The following is a 23,768-nucleotide window of genomic DNA, read 5'->3' as shown; positions in this document are numbered from 1 at the left end:
ATGCCTGACGGCGTTTTTGCAACAAGAGAGTAAACGGCCTTCCTATCTATCGATACGTCGACCAAACGTCAACCCAACATTGACGTTTTAGGTCCGCAACATGCAGCGCAAAAGCTCTGGCCTGCTTCATACTCCAAGAGACGCAGGAGCTCGTAAAGTATTCAGCCTGACAGCATGGAGATTGGACATGCTCTAGTTATTGTGTGGGTACTATGCCCGTCGTATGACGTGCTGGAAGTACGCTCACCCTTCGCTATTGTGCCGCTCATGAATTAGTGGTTTAGCACGTTGCTGTAGTTTCGCACGCATCTGTTGACGCCCAGTGCACTCGGGAGAGATGAAGCGCGTGATCACGGACACGTGACGCAGGTTGAGCTTCGTCGCCTTCTTGGGAGCAGTGATGTCGATTGCACAATGGGTAGGGCCTTTGGCTTATGCTCTGTTGAACATCGCGTCGGCGTCTGGCATTGTGTTTGCGAACAAGGTGGTGTTCAGCGTGTTCTATTTCAACTTCACTTGCACCCTTACCTTGATACACACGCTCTTCACCATCGTGGGCCTGAGGTTGTTTGCGTCGCTCCATCTTTTCAAACTTCGGAAACCTGATGTGCCCCTAATCAAGGTGGCGCCACTTGCTATCGCTTTTGTGGCCTACATCGTTCTATGCAACTGGAACCTCAACATGAACACAGTTGGCTTCTACCAGGTAAGCTTCATGTTATTGTTGAGGTCCCAGTGATTGCCTCCGACACAACCGCTGTCCATCTAGCTCTTGAAGTGTAGCTGTCGACAACTTTGATGCGAATGTGTCGAGTTGGTAGAAGCAACCCTGCAACGCAAGCTGCATATTGACAGAATGTCCATTGCATCGATTCAAGCGCCTGCATTAGTTTTATCAGATCTTAGTAACACGAACTTCTCTCCTCAGGCAGGGATGCTTTCTTTCTGTCAATTTGGCACAAACCAATCACCAGTACTATCCAACAGCAATCGTTCATGGAGGTCTGCATGCCACTGCACCATGTCATCTGTAGGTTTCAAGGTGACACAGCAGCACACAAGCTAGGTTTCTGTGCCTTCATTTCACTGCATGTCTGCCCCACGAGCTTTAACTCGCGCTTCGCAAACTGTTGTCTCAGGCTGAAGGTTTCCAGATAGGACTGATCTAATTGGGCCTACAGACTGTGAAAATCTGCTGCAACACGCGACTGCATTTGGAGGCTGTTCACTGCTCATCATGGCTGCATAGGAAACCTCAGTTCCGTCCGTCTCATGTCGCATGCGCAAGTTCAGGTTTTCGTTCTACCGTCGGCAATTTCAAGGAAATTTGTGCGCTTGTAAGGGTCCATGTTCGCCTGCACCACGTTGTTCACGTATGGTTGAGCTAACTCTGCATCTCATTTGGTTGGAAGCGCCACCGCGAACAACGTTCCCGTGACTGGTGACGCAGGCCATTTTTCAGTCCATTGATAGGCCTGCCGTCCTCAACAAATGAATATGTAGCAAATCACTCAGGCAAATCACTCTGGTGTTTTTCATGACACCCAGAGAAGTGAGTATTTATGGCCACTGGGTCTGGGTTGGTCGAAGTCGTTTCAGGCGCTTGCAACTAATTCCCATTTATTAGGACAACTGATGCCATTCGACCTGCGCTGTTATTGATCCTTTCTACGTAAATTCAAGATGGTTCAAACACCAACGGCAGCCAGTTTGCAATGCCCACTCGTCTTGTCAGGAGTGCACGTGAATAGTACATATCACATTGGCATGTGCACCCACATCTCATCCAAAGAATCTTGGTCAACCTTGCGGCCGCTGCACAATCAACCAAATTCAAGCGAACACTGTGTCTCTCAAGGACACGTCCCTACCGCCCAATCCTGGCGACGTACTCCAAGGGCATGATGTCGTTCCCGAGGGTTGGTGGAAAGCGCGGCCTGCTTGTTCACATCCTCTGTGCGGCTGCTTGCAGATCAGCAAAATCCTCGTGGCGCCCGTTGTGCTGGTGCTGGAGGCCGTCTTGTTCAAGAAGTACCCATCCGTGCGAGTTGTGCTGTCGGTGCTCGTGGTGTGCTTCGGGATCGCTTTCGCGACGGTGCAAGATGCTCAGATGGCTTCCAACATGAGGGGCCTGCTGGTGGGGTTAGGGGCTGTGCTCTCCACAGCCCTGTACCAGGTCTGGGCAGGCTCCAAGCAGAAGGAGCTCGGCATTGGAAGCTTCCAGCTGCTGTATTACTCGACCCCGTTGTCCGCGGCGGCTCTTGTAGCCATCGTCCCATGCGTGGAGCCTGTCGGCTTTCAGCACGCTACACCCGACACCGTTTTAGGATTCAATTACACCTTAGGAGCTGTGGTACGCTTGCGGAAGTAGCATTTTGTGCGCCTGCACACATGTGCTTGTGGAAGATTCCGATAGCCAGAGTGGATCATCAAGCAACCTGCACCTGCAAACATCCCCGTCATCCTTTCGTGAGTTACCGAGATAGTCGCATGCCGCAATCGGCATCTGCAGTTGCGACGGCGTCCCCCCTGTATATGCACCGTGGCTGTCCCGGGTCAAATCATGCATAGCATACCTTGACCCCACCCACCTGACAGGAATAACTGTCCCAGCGAATACCAGGATCCCTAGACACCCTGACCCCCAAATTTCCGAGGGCCAACATTCGGGTCAAATGAAGCGTTGTGCATGTCCTTTATGACCGTGCTGATCTTGTGGATCAACACAGAGTTGCAAACAGCAAGCAGCCCAGAACAGCTTATCAAGGAGGATCTACAACCCACAGCCTAGGCGACATTTGGGGTCGGGATGGCTGTTTGTTCCTGAATGTTGTGCACAAGAGCTCGTGCGTTGTGCATTCATGTTTCTCTCATTTTCACTACGTGCGTGCGTGCTTAGTGTCAGTGCTTCACCAGAATGGGGTTCGACCCCCATTTCTGCCCCAGATAATCATGCATTTTCAGGGATGTAGACCCACAAAGCAAACTAACAGGCGAAGCACTGCTTAGTGCTTGTCTGTCTGCGTGCAGTTTGCCATCGTGCTCAGCTCCGTGCTCGGCCTGGTGGTAAGCCTCTCAACGTTCCTCGTGATTGGCGCGACATCTTCACTGACATACAACATCGTCGGCCACCTCAAAACCATCATCATCCTAGCTGGGGGCTGCCTTTTCTTTGGTGATGACATGCCTGCTCAGAAGCTGATCGGTGTGCTTCCTAGCGTTGATACTCCGCCATGACGTTTGTTTTCACTGCAATAGGTACCCAGCTGATCCAAGAAATCACTCGTTATTTGACACTCTTTCTCCAGAAGAAAAGCATTGTTCTCCGTTCCCAAAAGTCGACCCAGACATCACACAGTTTCCCGTTAGACTTGATTGGGACTGAAGATTTGTCCAGTATGTGCAAATAACAGTGGAGAAGGGGGCGCACCTGGCAGTGACTAATTCGTGAGTCACCAAGCTGAAGAATATTGACTGAAGCACCGAACTCTGACTGGGCATGTCGAGGCTAGGCAAAACCTGAGGCGAACTGGTCCTCCTTCTCCTTCGTCTGCCCTCGGCCATGCAGAACGGCAATTATGCCATCATAATTGCACGTTTAGAAATTACTGTGAGTAGCAACTCGCGCATGCAATGTGGCCAGTACAGGGTTTGCCGTTACAGCAAAGGTGGAGCCTTTGTTCACGTACACTCCTATATATTCGTTTCATACTAGCATCGTTCAGTTGTGGACAATACTTAAACTATCTGACGATAGCTGTCTCTCGCCACATTTCTGGGAGGAATAGGCTTTGCAGCATGCAGCTGTTCACTTGTCTGCTCGTGCTTACCTGCATCACTTTCCACATCCTTGAAATGTCACTTGCAGCAACTCTTATGTAGGTTTCAAAGTACCTAGTACACAGGTACTACTGTTGCCCCATGTACCCCTTTTTTGAAGCTGATGAACGTTGCCTCATCCCATAAGGTGTTGCCACGTACTTCTTGATTTCAACCGATCACCCGCAGCATGATCGGCTGGCACCGCACGGTATCAATCGTCTTGCTCTCATGTTTGGTCTCCTCTACAGCGTGTTGTCCTACATGGGGAAACGACAAGACCCAAACCAACAACGATATACACTGGTTTGATCAAAATTTACATCCTCTATTGTCGGAGCTCTCAGCTGCGCAACGTTTCGCACAACATCAACCGCCTGGGTTTAGGGTCTAGGAGATCACGATCTGTTATAAACCCCAGTGGCAGCATGCAGTGATGTATGACGCAAGCGTATACCTGTGCACACGTCAATGTGCACAGTCGCGCCTACTCTCGCAAGTTGTGTCTGCACGCTTGCAGCTGCATCCCGGAGACCATTTGGATCTCATGAAACAGATGATGAAGTAGATGATGCATCGTTCCACAACACTATCGATGCCGCATCCACATGGACATTGGCAACACTAAGGACCACTTGGGAATCAGTGCTATTGTTACCATCACCTGAGGCCAGTATGCTCATCAACCTCTGCCTGACGCTCAAGGTCTGCTTCTGAAGGGGTGGCAGTGGCCATGGGTGGCATCATCTGGTTCTCGCAACTCCAACTACAGGCCCTCCAGCAGAACCCTAGAAGCCCGAAGAACAGGCTGCCCATCTCATCGTCGCCCCGGCGGTCTCAAACCGTCAAACAGGTCTTTCACCGGCTTCAAATCTGACCATGTGAAATGACGGTTCTGCCATTGGCACGACCTACTGCGGCCATGAAAAGACACTTCCCTGCAGCAAAGTCATCCGCCAAGCATAAGCTCTGCAGCACTCAAATACCCCCGGCATGGGGATCACAGTGCGTATGAACTAAACGCATGCACCCGAGCTATGAGCTCCACTACCCGCATGACAACCAAGGTCCAATGTAGGCACGACCCTCCGCATGAGTCTCACATGTTTGGACCAAGAAGGCCAGCAGGATTACCCTATGACTACCAGTCCAGCCCGAATATTCGACATCAACGACCAGGAAGACCATCGGGATAACCCTGTGACTACCAGCCCTGCTCAATTATTTGCATGCCGGTTATTTACGACTTGGGCTTACGGAAACGTGATTTACACGGGCTGCGGTAAAAGTGTATTTTGCGACTGCCGCCCAGGAACTGAGAGGCGCTCTCATGACTACTTGAGCGTCCGCAAGGTACCACTGCCTGGGTCGCAAGTCAACCAACGCAGCAATGCGTTGGGGGGGAAGGAAGGCCTATAGGGCAGGCCAGTGACCCTCGGCGATGAGGGCACGCCACCGGGGACTTCATCTGGGCCAGTGATTCGCCAGAATGGGGTCCGACCCCATTTTAGCCCCCAAAAGTCATGCATTTTCAGGCACCTTGACCCGCAAATTGCTGGGTCTGGCGCAACGCAGATCTGGGCAGCTTCGCAATAAAATGACAGATAATTCAGACAACTTGCGGGCCGCGGGCAACACACATCCTGCCTGATGGCTCCGGCTAGCGAGACTTCACACCTAGCAGACGTGTTCCATCGAGCATGTGCAGGCTAGGACAGCCTGCCAAACGGACCAGGAGCAAGGCAACATGACAAGAGAACATGCCATTGAACAACCTCGCAAAACGTTTTGCCACTACAATGCCCGGTGACAAACACTACCATGTCCAGTGACAAACATTTTTTATGGAATGCATGTCCACCCTCACCCAATGGATGCGTTCCTTTAGGTTGCAAGGGATATTGCGTGTTGAGTGTAGGAAGCCATGTGGCAACAAGCGTAGCTCGTGTTTGCTCGCCAAACAAAGTTACCACCTGTCGTCAACACAGGAGCTGTGTAAGGAGTCTGGGGAATTTTTCCTGTTTCAGTATTTGCTCTCCAGGCTATGGCCTCGTAGATAGGTCAAGCAAACAGTGTGAATGCAGGTTGATGATCACGTCGTTTTGCGTGACAGCGCGATTGAAGAATTGATGATGCCATTGATGATGCCCCCTTCACTGCAGAAGCCCGATCCATGATCACACAGGTCGACCGCACCAGCAACCGTGCAACAGCGGTTGTGAATGACCACGAGCGGGGTGCCCGGATGCCAGACTTTATGTCGACAATGCGTTCAATCACCAGGGGGTTTGTCAACGGCTGGTCGGAGGGTGGTAGGCTTATCATGCTAACTTGATTTCCACATCGCGGGGCGTGCGGTCTTTTACTGCCGATGACCGATTGGAGCCCGCATGCTTGCATGCCGTCCGCAACTTGAGCAATAGCAGCAATATAGTTGGGGATGCAGGGAGGTAGACTGCGTTCATGATCTCTGAGGAGTGCTGCCGCCGCCCTGCAGCTGGAAGCATAGCGGGCCTGCGTTTTGGGCCTGGGGAATGCGCCTGTTGGCGCTCGTTTGGCTTCCAGGGATAGGGCGCACAATTCCCTGTCTCTGGTGCCATGCGTGGGACGTGTAGCTCCTCCTTCCTCTGGTGATGTGGGAGGAGTCAAGTTCAAACAAGGACGAGGTTGCCTAGGAGGGTGGGGGGGCCGAGCGTGCATCTTGTAGTAATACCTTGGTAGCTTGTCCACGTGCGGTGGATCAAATAATGCATGTTTGTGCAAGCAATCAAGGCGAGTGGGGCTGTTAGTGATGCTGGGTCAGGGCTGCATATGCCCAGAGAGGTTGGCGCAAGTCGCCTTTTCGCTCCCTTCTTTCCTGTCTCGTCATCCGGCAGCATGTGGCCCCCAGTTATTCTTTTTTCAAACTCGATTTCCATTCAGATCGTCTCTTGCCATTTGTTGCAGGCTGTCTCCAGAGATCAGTTTCAAGGGTCCACATTCACCCATCTCAGAATATACACTTACTCGGATTGGGTTTGCTCATCTAAGGGGCTCCAAGAGAAGTTGGGTAATAACAACCATTCCTGGCAAAAGCGGGCCAATCGTTTCCGCAGGAGAGGTAGGAGAGAACGTTGAAAAGACGCCTCGCTTGTAGTGAACCTAGGGAAAGCTGGGACTGAAACCCATGATTGCCGTTCAATACGTTGGTTTTACTTACCATGCAGAACTCCTGAGAACAAAGCTGGTACTGAAAAGCTTTGTTCTGTGACGGCATTCTTCAGAGTCAGCTGTAGCCCTGTAGCTTTAGCAGACTGGCACCCTGGAAGTCGTGCAAGTGTCAGTCAACCTTGGTTCCATGTTCGAAGGCAAGTGCTGCCTTCACATCCTGCCTTTCAGCAGGATGTGAATATCTGCCATACCTTAGAACTTCACAGCCTGCGACACAGCCTGTGCCACCGCCTGATTGCTAGCATTCTGCAGCATGAGAGATGACAATACTGCAAGTCATGTGGGGTCTGCCCAAGTCATGCATCCTCAAGAATGGGTACAGTATATGTACAGAATATATGACGTAAAGCCAAGTCTGCATCGCCAGCATGGCCACTGTGCCATTGTCTGCTTCTGTCACTTCTGCACGTTCAGTAGCTGCTTGGCTTCTTCTTGTTGCTGTATGAGCGAGTCGCTTGCATACTTCGCCTGCACGTTGACATCAGGTGTGGAATCCAATCTCACCAACATCTTCTTGCTCGAGCAATCTAGTCAAATACTGCACTCATACAAGCATATGGTTGCACTTGGAGTTGCCAAAATTCTCTTGGAGTTCGGTTGAAGGTATAGCAGACCAAAAACAACAATAAAGATCAGGTAGCATGATGTTTATCTGCATCATCGTTGATGTGTCTTTGCCCGTGTCACATACACCAGTCTTGGCGGGCAAGCTCAGAGTCCCTCCAGGACTGTCCCAGAATGGGCTGCATTTCAAAGTGAAGCATTGATTGCTAAGCACATGCCGAAAGAGTAGGTCGGAGACAAGGCGCACCATGAGCTCCTGTTTCTTGCGTTGCATGACGCGAAGTTCAATCTCCTTCTGCTCTGGCAACGGCACATAAGACACAAAGGTCGGTCCATTGTCCGACACATCTTCGTCACCTTGCTTCCGTTTCACTGATCGCCTCGCCTCCTCCCTCTCAAGCTCTTTGGCCTCCCATTCACTTTGTATCTGCAGACAGTGACACACTTTTCTGACGTCAGCCGCAATCGACGGAAAGGCATCGCCCAAAGGACGGGGTCAGGCAATAGCCCAGTGTTTCACCAGCCCCGGTGTAGTGCAGGCGCAGATGCCAAAATGCGTGATTTTTTGGGACAGAACTGGGTTCGGAAACCGTTCTGGTGAAGCGCTGCAATAGCCCCTGTGCACCTGAAAGGAAGTATCAGCATTGACAGCATTGAATGATGCCGAGCAGCAACACCTGTGCAACTGGCAGGAGAGTGCTTCTGGGCTGGACATGTCCAAGCAGGTGGAATCTGTGATGTGACCACAACGGAGCACACACCATCCTGTTGGATGTACAGATTCAGTCCGCATTCGTTGGAGAATGGCAACATCCAGAATCCCGTGTTGTCCAAGTAAGGCGTCACGGTATTTAAATCAGAGAACTGGCCTTGAATTGATCCTCACGTGGATGACCTTGACATGGATGACCTTCACATGGATTGAGGCGTTGATTGAGGCAGAATATGGTGAAGCTCACCCGCTGTTGCAGTTTGGCCTCTGCTCGCGCTTCAACCTTGAGCAATACTCCGTCGTCCTCGTCCCGAAAGCCGTAGTAATCGGCGTTGATGGCCTTGTGCATTGCGTATCGAGATCTTCGTACATCTTTTGGAGCCTCTTTCTCGAAGAGCTCCTTGACGCCAGGAAGATTCTTGGCAGCCCCAAAGTACCGGTACCCCGACCCCTTCCCCGTGGCACCTTCCAACTCCTTTCCCTCGCTATCAGTTACTCTCGCTCGAGACTTGGAGTAGTCAGGACCGCCAAGCTCCAGTATTCTTGCCTCCCAGTGCCCCTTTTCTCGGATGCGTTTATTTATTTCATCATTGAGGTCTCGTAACCTGCACTGGCCTCCGCCCTTTGCATCCGTGGTTCATTAGGTATCACAGCTCGCATGCATCAAGTGGTGATGTGCACGAATATGCTTTCGACTGTCTCTGTGTTGGGCTGGCGAGGGGAGGGGCATGTAAGAAAGGACAGCCATGTCCTCAACGCCAACACGCTTGGACACGGCCAAGATCCGCGTTCTGATGTGACATGGGAGCCAGTTCATTCAATAGCACTTATTGTTTCGCTGAGTGAGGCGACCAGCTAGAGGCGAAGCACACCTGTGTTCACCCAAGCCTGGGTTTTGAATCTCAGAAACCTTTTTACCAATCTCTCGTATAATTTGCCAATACCATTTGTCTGCTTCCTGTAGGTCAGAAACCTCGCTAGCGATGAATGGTCGGAGCTGCTTTGGACCCTTCTCTTTCTCCTCTTTACCCGCAAGGTAACGATTCAGCATAGACTGCGCCTTCTCTTGATTTCTTGCCATGGTGATGCGTGTGCTTGGTCACTTGTGAACGTCAAGACGTGTAGCACTATTGCGTGCTTGCCTGACGTCGCAGTATGGATGGGAGCAAGGGGTTGGGCGGCAAGAGGAACCCTACTGGTTCACTGTCAAGTGTCTCTAGGTGTCTGTAAAGTGTTGCCATGACCACGAACGTCACAAATTATCACTTGACGATTGCTTTAGCTGGGCCTCGTTCCACACTTGCTCGCAGCTCCCGTGCAAATTGCTTTCGTGCTTTCAGCCTGCCCATGATGGCCTACCTGATGACTCATCAATCCTTCCTTACGGTTCCAAGTAACTTGGCAAGTTGTCGTGGGCCACGCCCCCATTTATGAAGCAGCTTCTGCAGCAAGTGTTGCACCATTGCGGCTGCATGTCATAGTTCGCGGTCGATGTGTTTTGGTTAGGTATCAGCCTTTCGTAGCCGTGTTACGTCGGCCAGGTTTATTCCGTGAAAGAACACACAGGTCTGGCAAGCAGGCATATGCCTTCTCTTGACTTTATCGATTGCAAGAGCTTGAAGTGCAGCCAAGGGCATTTGCAGAAGCCTCCATGGTTGATAGGGTTGCAGAGTTGCCTACGTTACCCTGCAGCCGTTCGCGCTGAAGCTGGTGCAAAGTAGCGCGGGGAAGGGAAATTTGGGTGCTTCATACAGCATACGGTGGCGTGACAAGTTCACAGGATGGAAGCTTCAACCTCTGCACCAGCACATGGGAATGCAGACCAGGTCATACATAATGGCATTCGGTTGGATGGAAGAGGGGCCGAACAGCTCCGCAGCAATTTCTGTACGTCTCTTCCAAACGTGATCCTTTGGCTGACACTGCAGACGGGTCCTTTATTTACAAATATTGGTGATGCAAATAGCCCCGTTGGCCAGCCAAGCATGTCAAACATATGACCTGACAACAAGTACCATGACCAGTGTTGGTCGATCCATGCATGGAGAATTGACGCTGCGACTGCTTGTGGGTGGTTCACTGGAACATCGTTCATTGAACCGTCCATCATGTTGCAAGATAGGTGTAGATTCAGAGGCACTCGTCGTGACATTGGCAGTCTGCTATCGCCAATGGCAAGAGGTGAAACGGCCAGCTGAAATGGACAAAGTGGCCAGCCCTTGCCTTCTTGTTCAGAAGCTTACAAAGTGCATGCCAAATGCAGACCTCTCAGCTCTCCTGGTGAGATCGCATTTTCCTCAGCCGTTGTCGAAGCCGCCTTCTGTTGGCTTGTGTATGTTGTGTACCGTATCGCCGCTAACTATTCAATCACGCTAATATTCAAACTTTGTCCGAAACCCGCAAACCATTCAACCGTAGGTACAATAAATCGGGAGTATTTATTATGCTAGCCCCGAAAATTAGATAGTACAAATCGCTATTTTTTGACCAAAACATTCTGGAGATCTAGGATGAAAAATTTTCAAACGGCCATTTTTGCGATTTCGGTTGAATATTTAGCGGCAGTACGGTATACAAATCTCTAGGTGACTTGGCTCGTGAAAGAGGCAGTGCATTTTGAGCTGCACTGACTCTTTCACGACTCTTTCACTGACTCTTTCACTGACTCTCCCTGTCCTTGATGTTCAAGAAGCTTTCTTAATTACCTGTGGCGACACGTTTGATGCAGTTATGAAGCCTGGGATTCTCTCACAAGCTACAGGATCTGCATTTGCGGAATTTGGCAAAACCAAGGTGGTGGTGGCAGTGTATGGCCCAAAGCCAAGTGAAGTACGGCGTGAGTTTTCAGAGCTGGGGACACTGAAAGTGGATGTCAAGCTGGCTCCATTTGCAACATCAAGACGAGGGCAACCCACACAGGTCAGTCACAACTGTGCGTCAACTGTATTCTAGCAACAAGACAGAAATTCCCACCAAGCTCTGCATATGGCGAGGCTGTGCATGCTTCTTCCACTCTGGCAATTTCATGGGACTCCTTTGCAGCCTTGTGAAATTTGTGCCGTTCTCACGGTATTCTGTGCCATTCCCAAGTAGTACTGGAGTTGCCAGTGTCTATGTAGATACAGTGGTACTGTGAAAAGGTACCGCATCACATCTCATAGCTACTGGTAGGAAGGCGACACCAAGCAGACACCAAGCAGAAACCATCATGCCTCAACAATACAGGAATGGATACATAGATACATAGATGCTGCCAAAACACACATCATTACATCACATAGAGAATGGCAGGATAAAGTCAACAAGCAATAAAGACAGCTTATTCAAAGTGATACAGCTCATTGACCGTTAGCGCTTGGAACAAGCAGGCAAGCCTGTCAATCGCGCGGCCGCTCGAATGAGCTAGGACTCGAAGAAAGCGCTGGTACATGGCAGCATTGCCCCTACATAGGCCGATGCTGAGTTCCCGAAGCGCGCTGGTGACAAATCCCTCCCTGATAACGTCGCCCCCAGCACAAAGTACACATCATCATCATTCCCTTATAGAAATGCTTCGTGGCATTCTGATATAATCCTCATGGGATTGTATGGTCGAAAGCAGGTAGTCAAGGCTGCTATCAAATTGTTTATGCCAAGGCAGGTAAGCACATCGAGGCTCCTACACGTTCTCGAGAGTGGATCATCATCCCATGGGGGACAATATGTCTACAGCAATGGATCTGAAGTGCTGTTTGATGAGCGAGACAGGACAGGGACGCATGACAGACCGTGCTTCGCCAGATTGTAAACCCCGATTCGGTCCCAAAAGCATGTATCTCCGGGTATCTGAACCCAAAAAATGAGAGGGTCTAGCAAACCACTGAGGACTGGGCTGGCCTAGCACCCTCCCACATGCCCAGCAACAGCTGGAGATAGTGAGTTGCCCTGGCGCTCACTCATATTGAGCCTTCCTGAGAGGAGGCAGCCTCAATGGGAACTTGATTGCACTTTCGTGCTCACTGCAGAGCCACGTGGAGAAGCTGCATGCCCATGTCATCAACGAAACCTTCAGTAGTGTGGTTATGCTGGCCAAGTACCCAAAGGCAGCCATCGATGTGCATATCATGGTCCTGGAGGCGGGTGGTGCCGACCTGGCGGCAATGATCACTGCTACTTCCATGGCGCTCTGTGACGCTGGTATAGAGCTTAGAGGCCTCGTAACTGCTGCATCTGTGGTAAGCTTCCCTCTTTTGGCGTTGGTTGCCATGTGGCAAACGTTGATGGTAGAGTGCCATCAGTCACTGATTGCTGGTACTTGGTATTTTCCGGCAAATGTGATACATCTGATCTGTGTAGCTCCATGATAAACCGATGAAGATCGGGGTCGCGAAGCACTGTCGTTGAACATGGGTTCGACCCTCATGTCTGATGATCATAATGTAATCTTGCAACACTACCGCTTCCACATGGCCGTAGGCAACTCCAAGAACTACGTGGGACTGTCTGTCCCTAACAATGATGCATTTGTTTATAATGCATAAATGCATCATCTTGATACATCAGCAGCAGCCTATCTCGACAGTCGTGTCAGGGAGAGGCACGGAGTCACACGGAGCAGGGGATGGACATTCCTAATGTGGTTGTGGTAACAACCACCTTGGGGTCAAGCGAATGACGAGTCACAGCAAAGAATGTATCTGGAATCCAACAGGAATGGAGCCAAGACCGCTGAGGCAAAGATCCAAATGCCGAGCGGCTTCGGTCTAGTGCCTCAAATTCTTAACAAGACAAAGGGGTAAACCCCAAGAGTAGGCAGTTCTGGCTTTTCAGCCTTTGAGGAACAAACTTTTATCGCATTTTAGCGCCTCATGTGTAAGGCCACTCCATTTACTTGTATTGAACAAATGGGTAGATAGCGAAGCGCTGCCCAAGAGGAGTCGTATCGATGGTCATTCTCGTTGGGTCTTTGTCGTGCAGGACGATCAATTGCTGGCCAAAGAAAACTGGGCAGATAGACTCAGACAGCTCCCGTGGCAACATTCATCATTGACGATCACAGTGAGCAATGTGGTCCATGATACATGTACCTGGTTTATGATACATGTACCTGGATACATGTACCTGGAGGAAGGTGTAAAGTGACAAATTATCATTTTGATCAATAAGTGCTTCTTGGGAATGACTAGCACGATTGCGGTTGCAGGTGACGATCAAGCAGCACATGGTACTAGACCCCTCCACGGTTGAGGAGCTGTACGGCGATCGCTCTTTGCTGCTTGCAATGCAAGGGCCGCAAGACAAAGTGGTGTACATGGACATGAACGGAGTGTTCTCGGCATCAGAGATGAAGAGTGCCATGGAGCTCTCCCTGTCTGCTTGCCAATTTTACCATAGCAACGCCCGCGAAGTGTTGATGTCTCATTTGCAGGTGCAGGACGGCATCGCAACTGCCTGACCAGGCAGTGCGCACTTGCCACCCAGTCACCTGGTCAAGAGCATCATGCTACATACTTTTTTGTGACACTACCGCATCCACACTGACATGGGCAATTCCAAAGGCCATTGCGGATATGTTTGCGGACGATTCCAAGAGTATGTTTGGCGATATGTTTGAGGAGATGCTTGACACTTCAGCATGTTACGTTTCGAGCGCAGATTGCAGAAGTTGTTGCAGGCATTGCAAAGCATGGCAATGTGCCCCTGACTGTTTGCACATGACATTACACTCCTGATCCACAGCTGGGTGGCGTTCTCAGTTCGCCTGCAGCGCGGTGAAAGCCTTGTGGTCCTGAATGAGACATGTGGTGTCCATTACATTCAGTGATTGTTGCAGCCTGCCTGCGGGTCTGCTGTCAAACATTCCTTGGTCGCAGTGCCATGTTTTGATCACAATGCTGACCAGACATTGTCGGAACCCCCATTAGACAAATGCCACTTACCTAGGCAGAGCTTGGAACAGTTTTTTGGGCAAACACTGGAATGTACTGTATGACTTCTGAGTGTGGCATCACAACCAGTCACCGCGTTTGCTGGTATGTAACGCTTCCATACTTTTGCTTACACGCATCTTGTGAAAAGCAACCCAACTAATTGAGTGGATTGCCAGTGATGCATTTAGTGTGCACACATGCTTACAAAGAACTACGCGCAACGCTATTGGCTTCGACAGTGTGCCACACATGATGATGTATGGACTCTGCACATTGTTCAGCCCTGGTTGGCGACCTGGACAGGTTGCACCTATCTCGAGATATGATGATAACACAGAGCAACGGCAAGGCGTATTCACAGACTACTGAGCCTTGAGAGTCATCCAATGACGTTCTATCACAGGCAACATTACAGGCTCAATCGCGATGCCGATACATAGAGTATTAATGATAATCACCATGTTATTCGAGTTGACATGCTAGGATGTTGCATGCAGGTATCGGTAAGTCAGTTGTGCGAGGCGCTCGGCCTCCCTCATCGTGGTAGAGTGGGCAGCAACCAGCTCGAGTCAAACAACATGCAACATGTCCATTGCATATTTGTGTTGCACATAAGTACGTGCGGTAGTGGGAATGCACATTCTTCCCATAAGTTTTGGCGGCGGCGATGTCAGACTGCCGTGCTTTGTGTGATGGCACATGGCAAGCTGATTCCCACTGTAAAAACCCCCCTTCGACACTGCCAAGTCACACATTCCAGGAGAGTGCGTCCAAACATTCCGGCATGCAGCAAAGGGCGTGATCGAACGTCCCGGTGGTAGCACTTCGCCAGACCGTGTGATCTGTGGGTCCAGATGCCTGAAATGCATGAATTTGCGGGACAGAGTTGGGGGCAGACCCCCGTTCTGGCGATTCATCGCTTGGAGGCGCGACCAACGCTTGTCAGCGTAGATCTTATCTCGCAATCGCATCGAATATGGCGACCCTCTCAGCCCGAACATGCTATGTGCTGCCTTATTTGCGTGAAAATTAGGTGCTCGGTCCCTAGAGTTGGAGCAGCATGAGCACTGAGGAAACCAGGAGTGCTACGAGAGGAGTCGTGAGCGCCGCGCTGAAGCTCTTGTCGTCTCTGATGTTCTTGCACATCCATCCGAGCGCTGTTCTCCGCTCGGGGTAGATGATCTCATCGCATTGAGCCCACGCCTGCTGCTCTTTACCGATGAAGATGAACGGAAGGTTCCCAACCGTTGTGTTGTGGTACGAAATGCTCACTGAGTTCTCCTCGTACTTTGTGCAGACAGGCTGGCACTCTGACTCTAGCGCGTTTGCCACTTGGCCGCTCGCGGCGAAGACAAAGCAAACTTCGGACCCCACCACCACCGCAGCCGAAATCAGCACGCTATTGTCTTCAACGCCCGTGACAAGAGAGCTGCCACCGATGACGGCTGCTAGGGGATAATGTGTGATGTCCCCTTGGAGAGCGCCGCCAAGCGCGAAACTCTGCAGATGCAAGAAAGTGTTAACAATGCGAGACAGCAGCACTCATAACCAAGCCAGCAGTTTCAGAGAGTTTCTCGCTGCCCCGCTCATCATTTTGCACACTCCTCTGTCCATCAGTGGCTGCAAGATGGCAGCCTGTCCTATATGGCATCATCCTTTATGGCAATGCTGTTGTGATCTGCTTGGCTGGCGAACAGCAACTGTGAATAAATACTCAACCTCATCTGGAGTTAGATAAACTCATCTGGAGTTGAGACTAACGACGATCTACTTGTCAGTGAGTACAAAAAACTTAAAGGATGATAAACTCAAAGGACGAAAGGATGTGTCCACAATTTCCCGTGGTCTACATCATTTGAGTTGGTTATATCCAGGCCCCGTTTGATGTGCCCAGCCACTTGTACCAAACCTAGAATTCTGCCTGGAATGTCCTGTGGCCAAGCGTCTGGGGCCCTTCTCGAATGAGTCGTGCACCACGTAGTTTATGGCCAGTCCAATCCAGCTGACATGGCCAAATGTAACTCACGAAATCGAACAGCTGGCAGTGCCCAAGTGTTTGGCATCAAGCCAGTGGGCAAGCCAATGCTCGTGAACTTCTGTAGACGTCCTAATATCTTGATGCATGTGATATATCCTCGCATTCTCATGGGTGGATTGCTTTTGGGCGGGCTGGACTGTCAATTGCTGTTGTTCCAGGGGGGTCATTGTTGCTTTAAGTCTTCACGACCGGTGTCAAGTTTTTGCTCAAATGGGATATTCCATGATTCTGTTTATGCAACACAAGACGACATTCCAGTGATACACCTTCTGTGCCTTTGCACATCTCTATAGAACTATCACAAACAAAGCATGTACGTCGAATTTGAATTTAAGACAATTTTGGTTGCACCGGAAGTGCCAGTAAACATTCCACAGGAAGCGATAAAGCACTTTTACTTGATGACAGCTGTGATGCTGAGGACGTGATGGTGAAGTACGAGTGAAAGGGTCGGTGCCCGGAGCTGCAACAAGGTTCACATGTCTAGCCAATTGTAAACTTGCGCATGTTCCAGGCGGAGGCGGATGACATAAGTTACCTAGGATATACGTGAGAATGATTTCAGGTAAGCATCTAGTATGGTCTAATGCTGCGAGGTTGGCAGCAAGAATGAAGATGGTGAAACCCGGGCGCGCTCTCGGCGGTGGCCATACACATGTAAATATCGAGCGGTCCAACGCGCAGAAATCACTCAAAAGAAAAGACTACAAATGCTGCAACTGGTCTTCTTTGATCACAGCATTGGAGCTCGTGCAAAGTGAAACCCTATGTGTATATACCGCAGGTCGACCGCCCTGCACGTTGCACCTCGTCCACTCCGACATCACCTTAGCAACTGTCTTTCGAAGACGACCGTTAAGATCTGGGCCTGCTTTGTGATCGTCTTGTAGCAGTCGTCTTGACTAGGAGGGGGGGGCTGGAGAACATAATATTTGATGATGAGTAACCGACGGAAAAAGCAAGGGTCTGTTGATATCGTGCGGCCGAGAGCCCAAGCCCTCCACTACAGATTTTCCACAAATCAATACACCTAGTGACTTACATGAATGTGCACGAACACTAGTTCGCGCGGGTTTTGTTTGCACTACGCATGTTTTGGAACAGCTGCTCCCATGTGGTCACCAAACGTAAAGCGCACAAGTCTAGGCAGGACTGGCTACGCTTGATATGTTAAGGAGAATTGTAACATATTTTTATGCCTCTGCAGCGTGAACTAATGGCAGGGTCGTCCGACATGAGAAGGGTAGCTGCCCTATACATTAAGACGCATGGGGATGATGCACGGATGCTTTTGCCTGACCAAAACGACGACCCGAGCTCGCTAGTAAACACATAACAGACAGACAAAGCAAGAAAATGTATTTGAATACAATTCATTCGTGTGCACAGCACATGTTCGGAGTGCCGACGTTCCGTAATGTACGTACAGACAGGACAGGAAGAACTCACCGCCAAAACCTTCGAAGTATCCTCAACAGAATCACTGGTTTCCATAAGAACACCGTCAGATGATGCAGCTACAGCTGCGTTGACGAGCAGAGAGCATGGCATGGCGCCACCTGTCCTTGTGGAAGCCAGCAATGACCTGGTTTGAGCCGCTCCCGCCCCTGTCGTCCACATGGACAGCGACAACATCAGCAAGACGCTTGGTACGTTCAGGCGGCTCATTTTCCAAGATTGAACCGCACTGAACGGACCTTATCACTGCGGTTTCTTAGAGGAAACAGGAAGGGCAGAGGTAATAAAGGTTGATTGTGTAAGACAGGCAGGTACGAGTGTTTGCAACTGGCTTAGGACCTCCGACAGTGCATGACTTGAATCGCAGCTGACCTTACTGTCAATCTTGTAAAGCGGTAGACGAAATGGGCAAAACAGTGCGCGGGGAACAATGCGTACGGGCTCTCGTACTCGATGGCGAAAGTACATTGCAAGATCAGCAAGCCGAGTCACCAAGCAGTTGGAATAGCTGGGATAGGTTCCTATTCAATAGGATTGGTTGAGCGTCATGATTCATGGCATGAACTCAAACACGAACTTTGCCAGCGAAGATAGACATCACATTTCACTTGTTACAATGCAACGACCCACAAGCACCCGGGAACATACAGGTGGTGTCGCCGAGTTGTGCTTGCCATGAAACAGATGACACTTTCAGAGTAGCAAGACATGTCATTCGTTCATACGTGCAAGCGAATGATTGCAGACTTTTAGCAGTGCAGAAGGCCCACAGGTTTGAGCCTGTGAAGACTCGAAATGATCGCGGTGCGTATGCTTGACACACCCCAGTGCTCACCCGTGACAAGGAGATGGCATTGTAACAACTCAAACGCCGAGATATTTGGTTCACCGTGTGTAATACAACAATCTTATTGACGAATCATTCATGCTATGAGTCTGGGCTCGCCATGCTGAATGAGTGCAAGTGTGCATGACCTGCTGCACATCTTAACATACGGCCGCACCCAAATGAACCAGCGAGTTCAGTTTACACTCATGCATAGAGTTACTCACACAGAAGTTGAGTTCTGGCACACATCGATTTGTTTTCGACGATGTGCGTGTAAATGTGGACGCTGCCATCTGGGTGGTGTTCTCAGGATTGTTAGCATTGCCTCAATCATCTGAGAATCCTGTCCATGACGACATACTAAAAGAGAGACTCGAATATAGGATACCTTACGCCGTAATGCTTCTGGTTGCTGTCGATTCACACATACTGCAACACTGTGGTGTTTCCTAGTGTACTGATTTAGGACCCTAACGACGCAAAGCCTGCACTAGTAGTTGGCTGACACGACTTTGCTGCATGGATGACTGGTGTGAATCATGCGGAGAGAATCGATGACTTCCCAATCGCGTGGATGAGGGCTGTTCACATAATCTTCTTGGCTGTTCACATGATCCCATCTCAAATACTGCAGCTCCTCCCACATCGTCACAGTTGTGCAACCCACAGGGCTGACACCCAAAACTGGCGCCTCCCTTGTATCACGTGATCCCAAACACTTTCGACGGTGGGCCAAAGCAGTCACGGCCTCCATCAACTGGGCTTGCTTCAGTGCTGCTTGGCTCTGGACAGGCCTTGTTGCTGGCACACATTGTCCAAATGCATAATCTGAGCTTCCTGCTTGCTGACTTTTAGAGACAGAGATACCCTGAAGACACAGCATGAACATGACAGTGGTTGACAGAAGGGGTGCCAGCACAGATTCATGTGCTTCGACGACCTTGAACCATTCTGGCAAATCGCCACACAAGACCATCGACGTGGATGTACCTGATCTTCATCTGTTACCTTGGCCCGCAATCTCATAAATTGACCATCTGTAAGAGCTCTCGCATCAAACCATGCATCTACTTTTGGAAAGCTTCCTTACAACTCCTGGAAGATCTCAAGATAGATCTCAAAAAGTGATCCCGGAGTATCCTCGTCCCAGCCAGCATACGCGGGACACCCTATGATGTCCAGCTGAACACATTCCCTCGAAAAAAACGACGCACACACTCACGCCACGCATCAATGAACCCCTTGATAACCAGAGTATCAGCTCCTGTTTGCAGCCGCATCGCAGATCCAACCATCCAGTGACCAGCGAGGGGCGCGAGCAGAGCAAGCAAGGGCCTGCCCCACAGCTTCTCCAGCCATCAGCGAATAGCAGTCTGTGCAAGCAGCGACTGTGAAAAGGCTAACATCACAGGCGCGGCAGTGCGTGGAGCATCCTTGGAGGTGGGGGGGGGGCAGATAGCATGGCTGTTTTTTTCCACCGCTCGAGGTACCATGCAGACCTAAACAACCACTGAATATCTGGCGTGTTTGACGGCAGTATTCATGCGATATTCGCCGAAAGCAACAGCCTTGGCAGTTAGCCGCGGAACTCGCTGACAGCTCTGCGTCTCATGGTGTGGGGACACCTTGTGCTGCAGCCTTCCTATGCAATGCAGGGGAGCGCAGGCAGTCCGTTTTGTGCCTCTGATCAGCAGACTCTGTTGTCGGTGGGCAAGCAGCACAAACGGCAACTGCTAGAAGTGCTGTTGAGGAAATTCACGCATGTCCGCCAACGCGCGACCATGTTGCGTGCCTTTTTGCGGTGCGTCTGCACCTTCTGCTCCTGCGCTGTATGCTTGCCCAGCTCGCCTATGCAGGCGTCCATGTCCATGTGGATGCGGCAGTGTTGTAAAAGATGCATCATCATCGGGCGTGTCGCACCGTTGGTTGTCGAGCAGCATTGGAGTGAGTCAGGATGTGAACTTACGATGGCAGCCTTGGTGCTGCGACTGGTCATTCGAAGCAACCACCACTGACCTCACACCCATCAGGTTGCCTTGCACATGTCCTGAAGCACAGGGTGCACCAAATACGCGATCCTGGTGTTGTTTCGTGATATTCACAGCAGTTTCCAAGGCAATAAATTACGATTTTCTGGAAGGCAGATCTGCATGCATAACTTATCAGAGGTGCAAGTGAGTCTGGCCTGCGGTGCATTCGGGTGCGGGTGCTTATGCATCTGAAAACAACAGGGTTTGCAAACATGCTATTGCAATGCAAGTTCTTCCATAGCATCTGATGTGGGGAGGTAAAGGTGCACCTGTTGGGCTGGCAATTCCGATGGAGAGACGCACTCGCTTCAAGTGACAAACCCTGTACTGTTGCGCCCAGAACGTTGTGCATGCGTGGATGCTGATACCCCACAACACGGGCTCTGCATATTTGTGCGACGATGCTCAAGTAGTTCTTAGAGATCCGTGTGGATGCAATAGCGATTGTAAAATATACATCATCCCTCATAGATCCATACCCTCATAGATTCATGTGGTGCGGTAGTGTTCAAAGAAGATACATCGTCATGCGGCGAGCCGCATGGATGAGATGCTGGATTCCTAGCTGCAGGTGGCAGGGCCAGGTCACGGGCCGAAGGCAGCCCCAGGACACCTCCGAAACTCTGGAGCAACACTTGAGGGGGCGGTGTCTTGCGGATGCAATGCGTGGGTGGCAGCACGCACTTCAGCACCGCACTCCCCCCCCAGCATTCGTGTCCACCTCCACTGCGCCCTCGGCGCACCATCGCCCATCGCCTGCATCTCAAGTCTGCTCCCCAGCAACCCACGTGCACAGTGCCCCTCCCCCGCAACCGCTACCTCATCACTCTTGCACACCCGTGCACGACACACCTCTCGCCAGTCAGCCCAACACACCGCCCAAAGGCCGCAATGCCAGCGACGCGATTGGGCCATCCCCGCGGCGCATCTCCAGCAGCAACACAGCCGCCCCCAGCTACGAGGCTTACGCTGACAGCATCATGACAGAGCGCGTTCATCACACTGCGTCACGAGGTGGCGCAGGCACAGCTGATAGCTCTGCCAGGTGTGACTCAGCCCATGTGCGAGGCCATGCCGACATGGCAGATAGCCCCCGCTCAAGCGCGCGTGCAACATCAGGCGCCGAGCTCTCTCTGAAGCTCAGTTTCATCCCCTGGGAGGGAACCCATCCGGGTGGGAGTCGGCGTGACTCAGACCGCCGGCTATCTGCAGATGGTGCAAGCGGCGTGAACAGCTCCCGGAGGAGTGGGGGTAACTCAGCAACAGCTGGACCTGTCAATCGCCGCTGGTCCTCGCCGCATAACATGGACCTGCTGTCACCGCATCTGACTCTCAACGTGCTGCCACCCCGAGCAACGATGAGTGGATCTCAACACACATCCCGCTCTAACAAACAACACCCGAGCCATCACCGTCGCTCCAGCAAGAGCATCCAGCGATGCTCTGGCGCGCAGTTAGGGTTTGTGAGCGATCCTGATGTTCGCCGTTTTAGCGACGCAGGGTTGTCCAGCGTCATTGCAGACGCCAAGACAGCCACGTGGGACAGAGATAGGGTTGAGCGACGACGCTCTCTGCCAGCCTCATGTAAGGAATCCCGTCACCGTGCCGACAGCGACGCGTCCGTGCACTCGTGTCCGAACAACACCCCCCACACACAGCTCGGCGGCACTGTGCAATCCACATTCTCTGGCGTTGGCGGCTGCTCCCCACAGTCTGGGAACGACACCGGCCGCTCAAGCGCATCACCGCAGGGTTTGCAGGACTGTTCCGTCGGAGCTGCAGCGGCAGCTTCGGCGGGGGGGGGGAGGGGGAGGCCCGCTTCGGCGACGCCGACGCACACATCGGCGGAGTCTGCGTGGGGCTTTCACATGTTGCAGGAGACCGAACGGCTCCGCGAGCAGCTCTCAGCCGCCTCGGAGCGGGCCCTACAGAACGAGAAGCTGCTGGAGGAGCGCACACAGCAGCTCCTTGCTACTCAGAGTGCCCTGCATGCCTCCGAGGCGATCGCCGCTGAGCTGCGCGAGCAGGTGTGATGGCTGCAAGCGCCCTTCGAGGCATCGGAAAACTTGTTTTGTAACGACATGCACACCAGTCACACGCTTCGCGGGCATGGTAGCAAGGCGATTGCTTGGTATGGAGGGTCTCACCTTTTTTGGAATGAGCGTCCGTGATGGCTTGACAAACTTGCTACCCTAAGTGTGAGATTCAACGTGTGAAATTATATAACCCAAGCGGGAAGGGCATGTCCAGCACCAGCTCCCTGATACTCAGCCTTCGCTGATGCTCATGCATGATGACAGACCAGGACATCAGGTTGTCGCTATTGTCCTTCTAGGCGCTGTTGTGACCTGCTGTGTGGTGCAAGTCACACGGCCTCAAGTCAATGGCACAGCAAAGAGTTCAGGGATTGCAGTGAGTGGCGCGTTTGCCTACGTTGGGCTGCACGGTCTGCACCTAGAGAAGTCTTTGCGTTTCAGGCCTTTGTGCACGTTCCGAGAGTCAGTGACGCTGTGCAGGTGGCAGCGCTGCAGGCGGCAGCAGCAGAACAGGCACAGCATGACGAGATGGTCGCGGACGCCGCCCATGCCGACCGCCTTTCGTCCGTCCTTGCTGCAGTCCTGCGTCAGATCGTGCCTGAGTGGGCGGAGCATGCAACCATCCTCGGCCTTGGAAGCGCTGCCTCCCACGCCTCTTCGCAGATAAACAACACACCCAGCGTCACCGGCACAGGCAACTCGCGTCTGAGCGACTCCCCCCCCCCCCCTCCCCTCTCAACAACCGCATTCGTCAAGCGGCCAAACAGGAACCACCTGCCCCCCTCCAGCAGCTCCGCAAATTCAGCCACAGGTGGGGGCATTACTCCGACGGCAGTTGCACACGCTACCTGTCGTTCTCCAGCACCTCAACTCGAGTGCATGCCTGAAGTCATCGCAATGCAACGTGCCGGCCAGCTGGACCTGCAAGCTGCGAAAGCATTCTGCCAGACAGCCACTGCCGCACAAATCCTTGCGCACTCACCCCCCCCCCCTTTCCCCGGCTCACCCAGTACGGCTGGAACTGCACGCCTGCAGAGTCCCCCTCCCACTGGCAATCTCTCCAGCCTGCTGACCAACCTCGACGACCTCCAGACTCAGCTTGAGGCGTGGCAAGCGCGTGGGCTCGACAGCAGCGCGCCTCCGGCACGCCCCGTCATCCTGCA

At 51.8% G+C, this 23,768-nt stretch overlaps 2 protein-coding genes across 2 annotated transcripts; one reads left to right on the top strand and one right to left on the bottom strand.

Moving 5' to 3' along the window:
* Window positions 1–400: 400 nt before the first annotated feature.
* On the top strand, window positions 401–3,237 carry LOC149810911 (uncharacterized). The gene is made up of 4 exons (XM_089994083.1): window positions 401–706; window positions 1,973–2,353; window positions 2,730–2,846; window positions 3,031–3,237. The coding sequence occupies exons 1-4, from the start codon at window positions 401–403 to the stop codon at window positions 3,235–3,237; spliced, it is 1,011 nt and encodes a 336-aa protein (XP_089850209.1).
* Window positions 3,238–7,425: 4,188 nt separating this feature from the next.
* Window positions 7,426–9,386, bottom strand: LOC149810910 (uncharacterized). Its single transcript, XM_089994082.1, has 4 exons — window positions 9,178–9,386; window positions 8,553–8,910; window positions 7,841–8,020; window positions 7,426–7,497 (listed from the first exon to the last, which is right to left on the bottom strand). Exons 1-4 carry the CDS (start codon window positions 9,384–9,386, stop codon window positions 7,426–7,428), a joined length of 819 nt encoding a protein of 272 aa, XP_089850208.1.
* Between the last annotated feature and the right edge of the window lie 14,382 nt (window positions 9,387–23,768).

The sequence above is a fragment of the Nuphar pumila genome, unplaced genomic scaffold (genome assembly GCF_984573655.1).
Source record: "Nuphar pumila unplaced genomic scaffold, dmNupPumi1.hap1.1 HAP1_SCAFFOLD_174, whole genome shotgun sequence".
NCBI lineage: Eukaryota > Viridiplantae > Streptophyta > Magnoliopsida > Nymphaeales > Nymphaeaceae > Nuphar > Nuphar pumila.
Note: the sequence above shows the minus strand (reverse complement) of the source record. Positions and strands in the feature narration are given on the sequence as shown.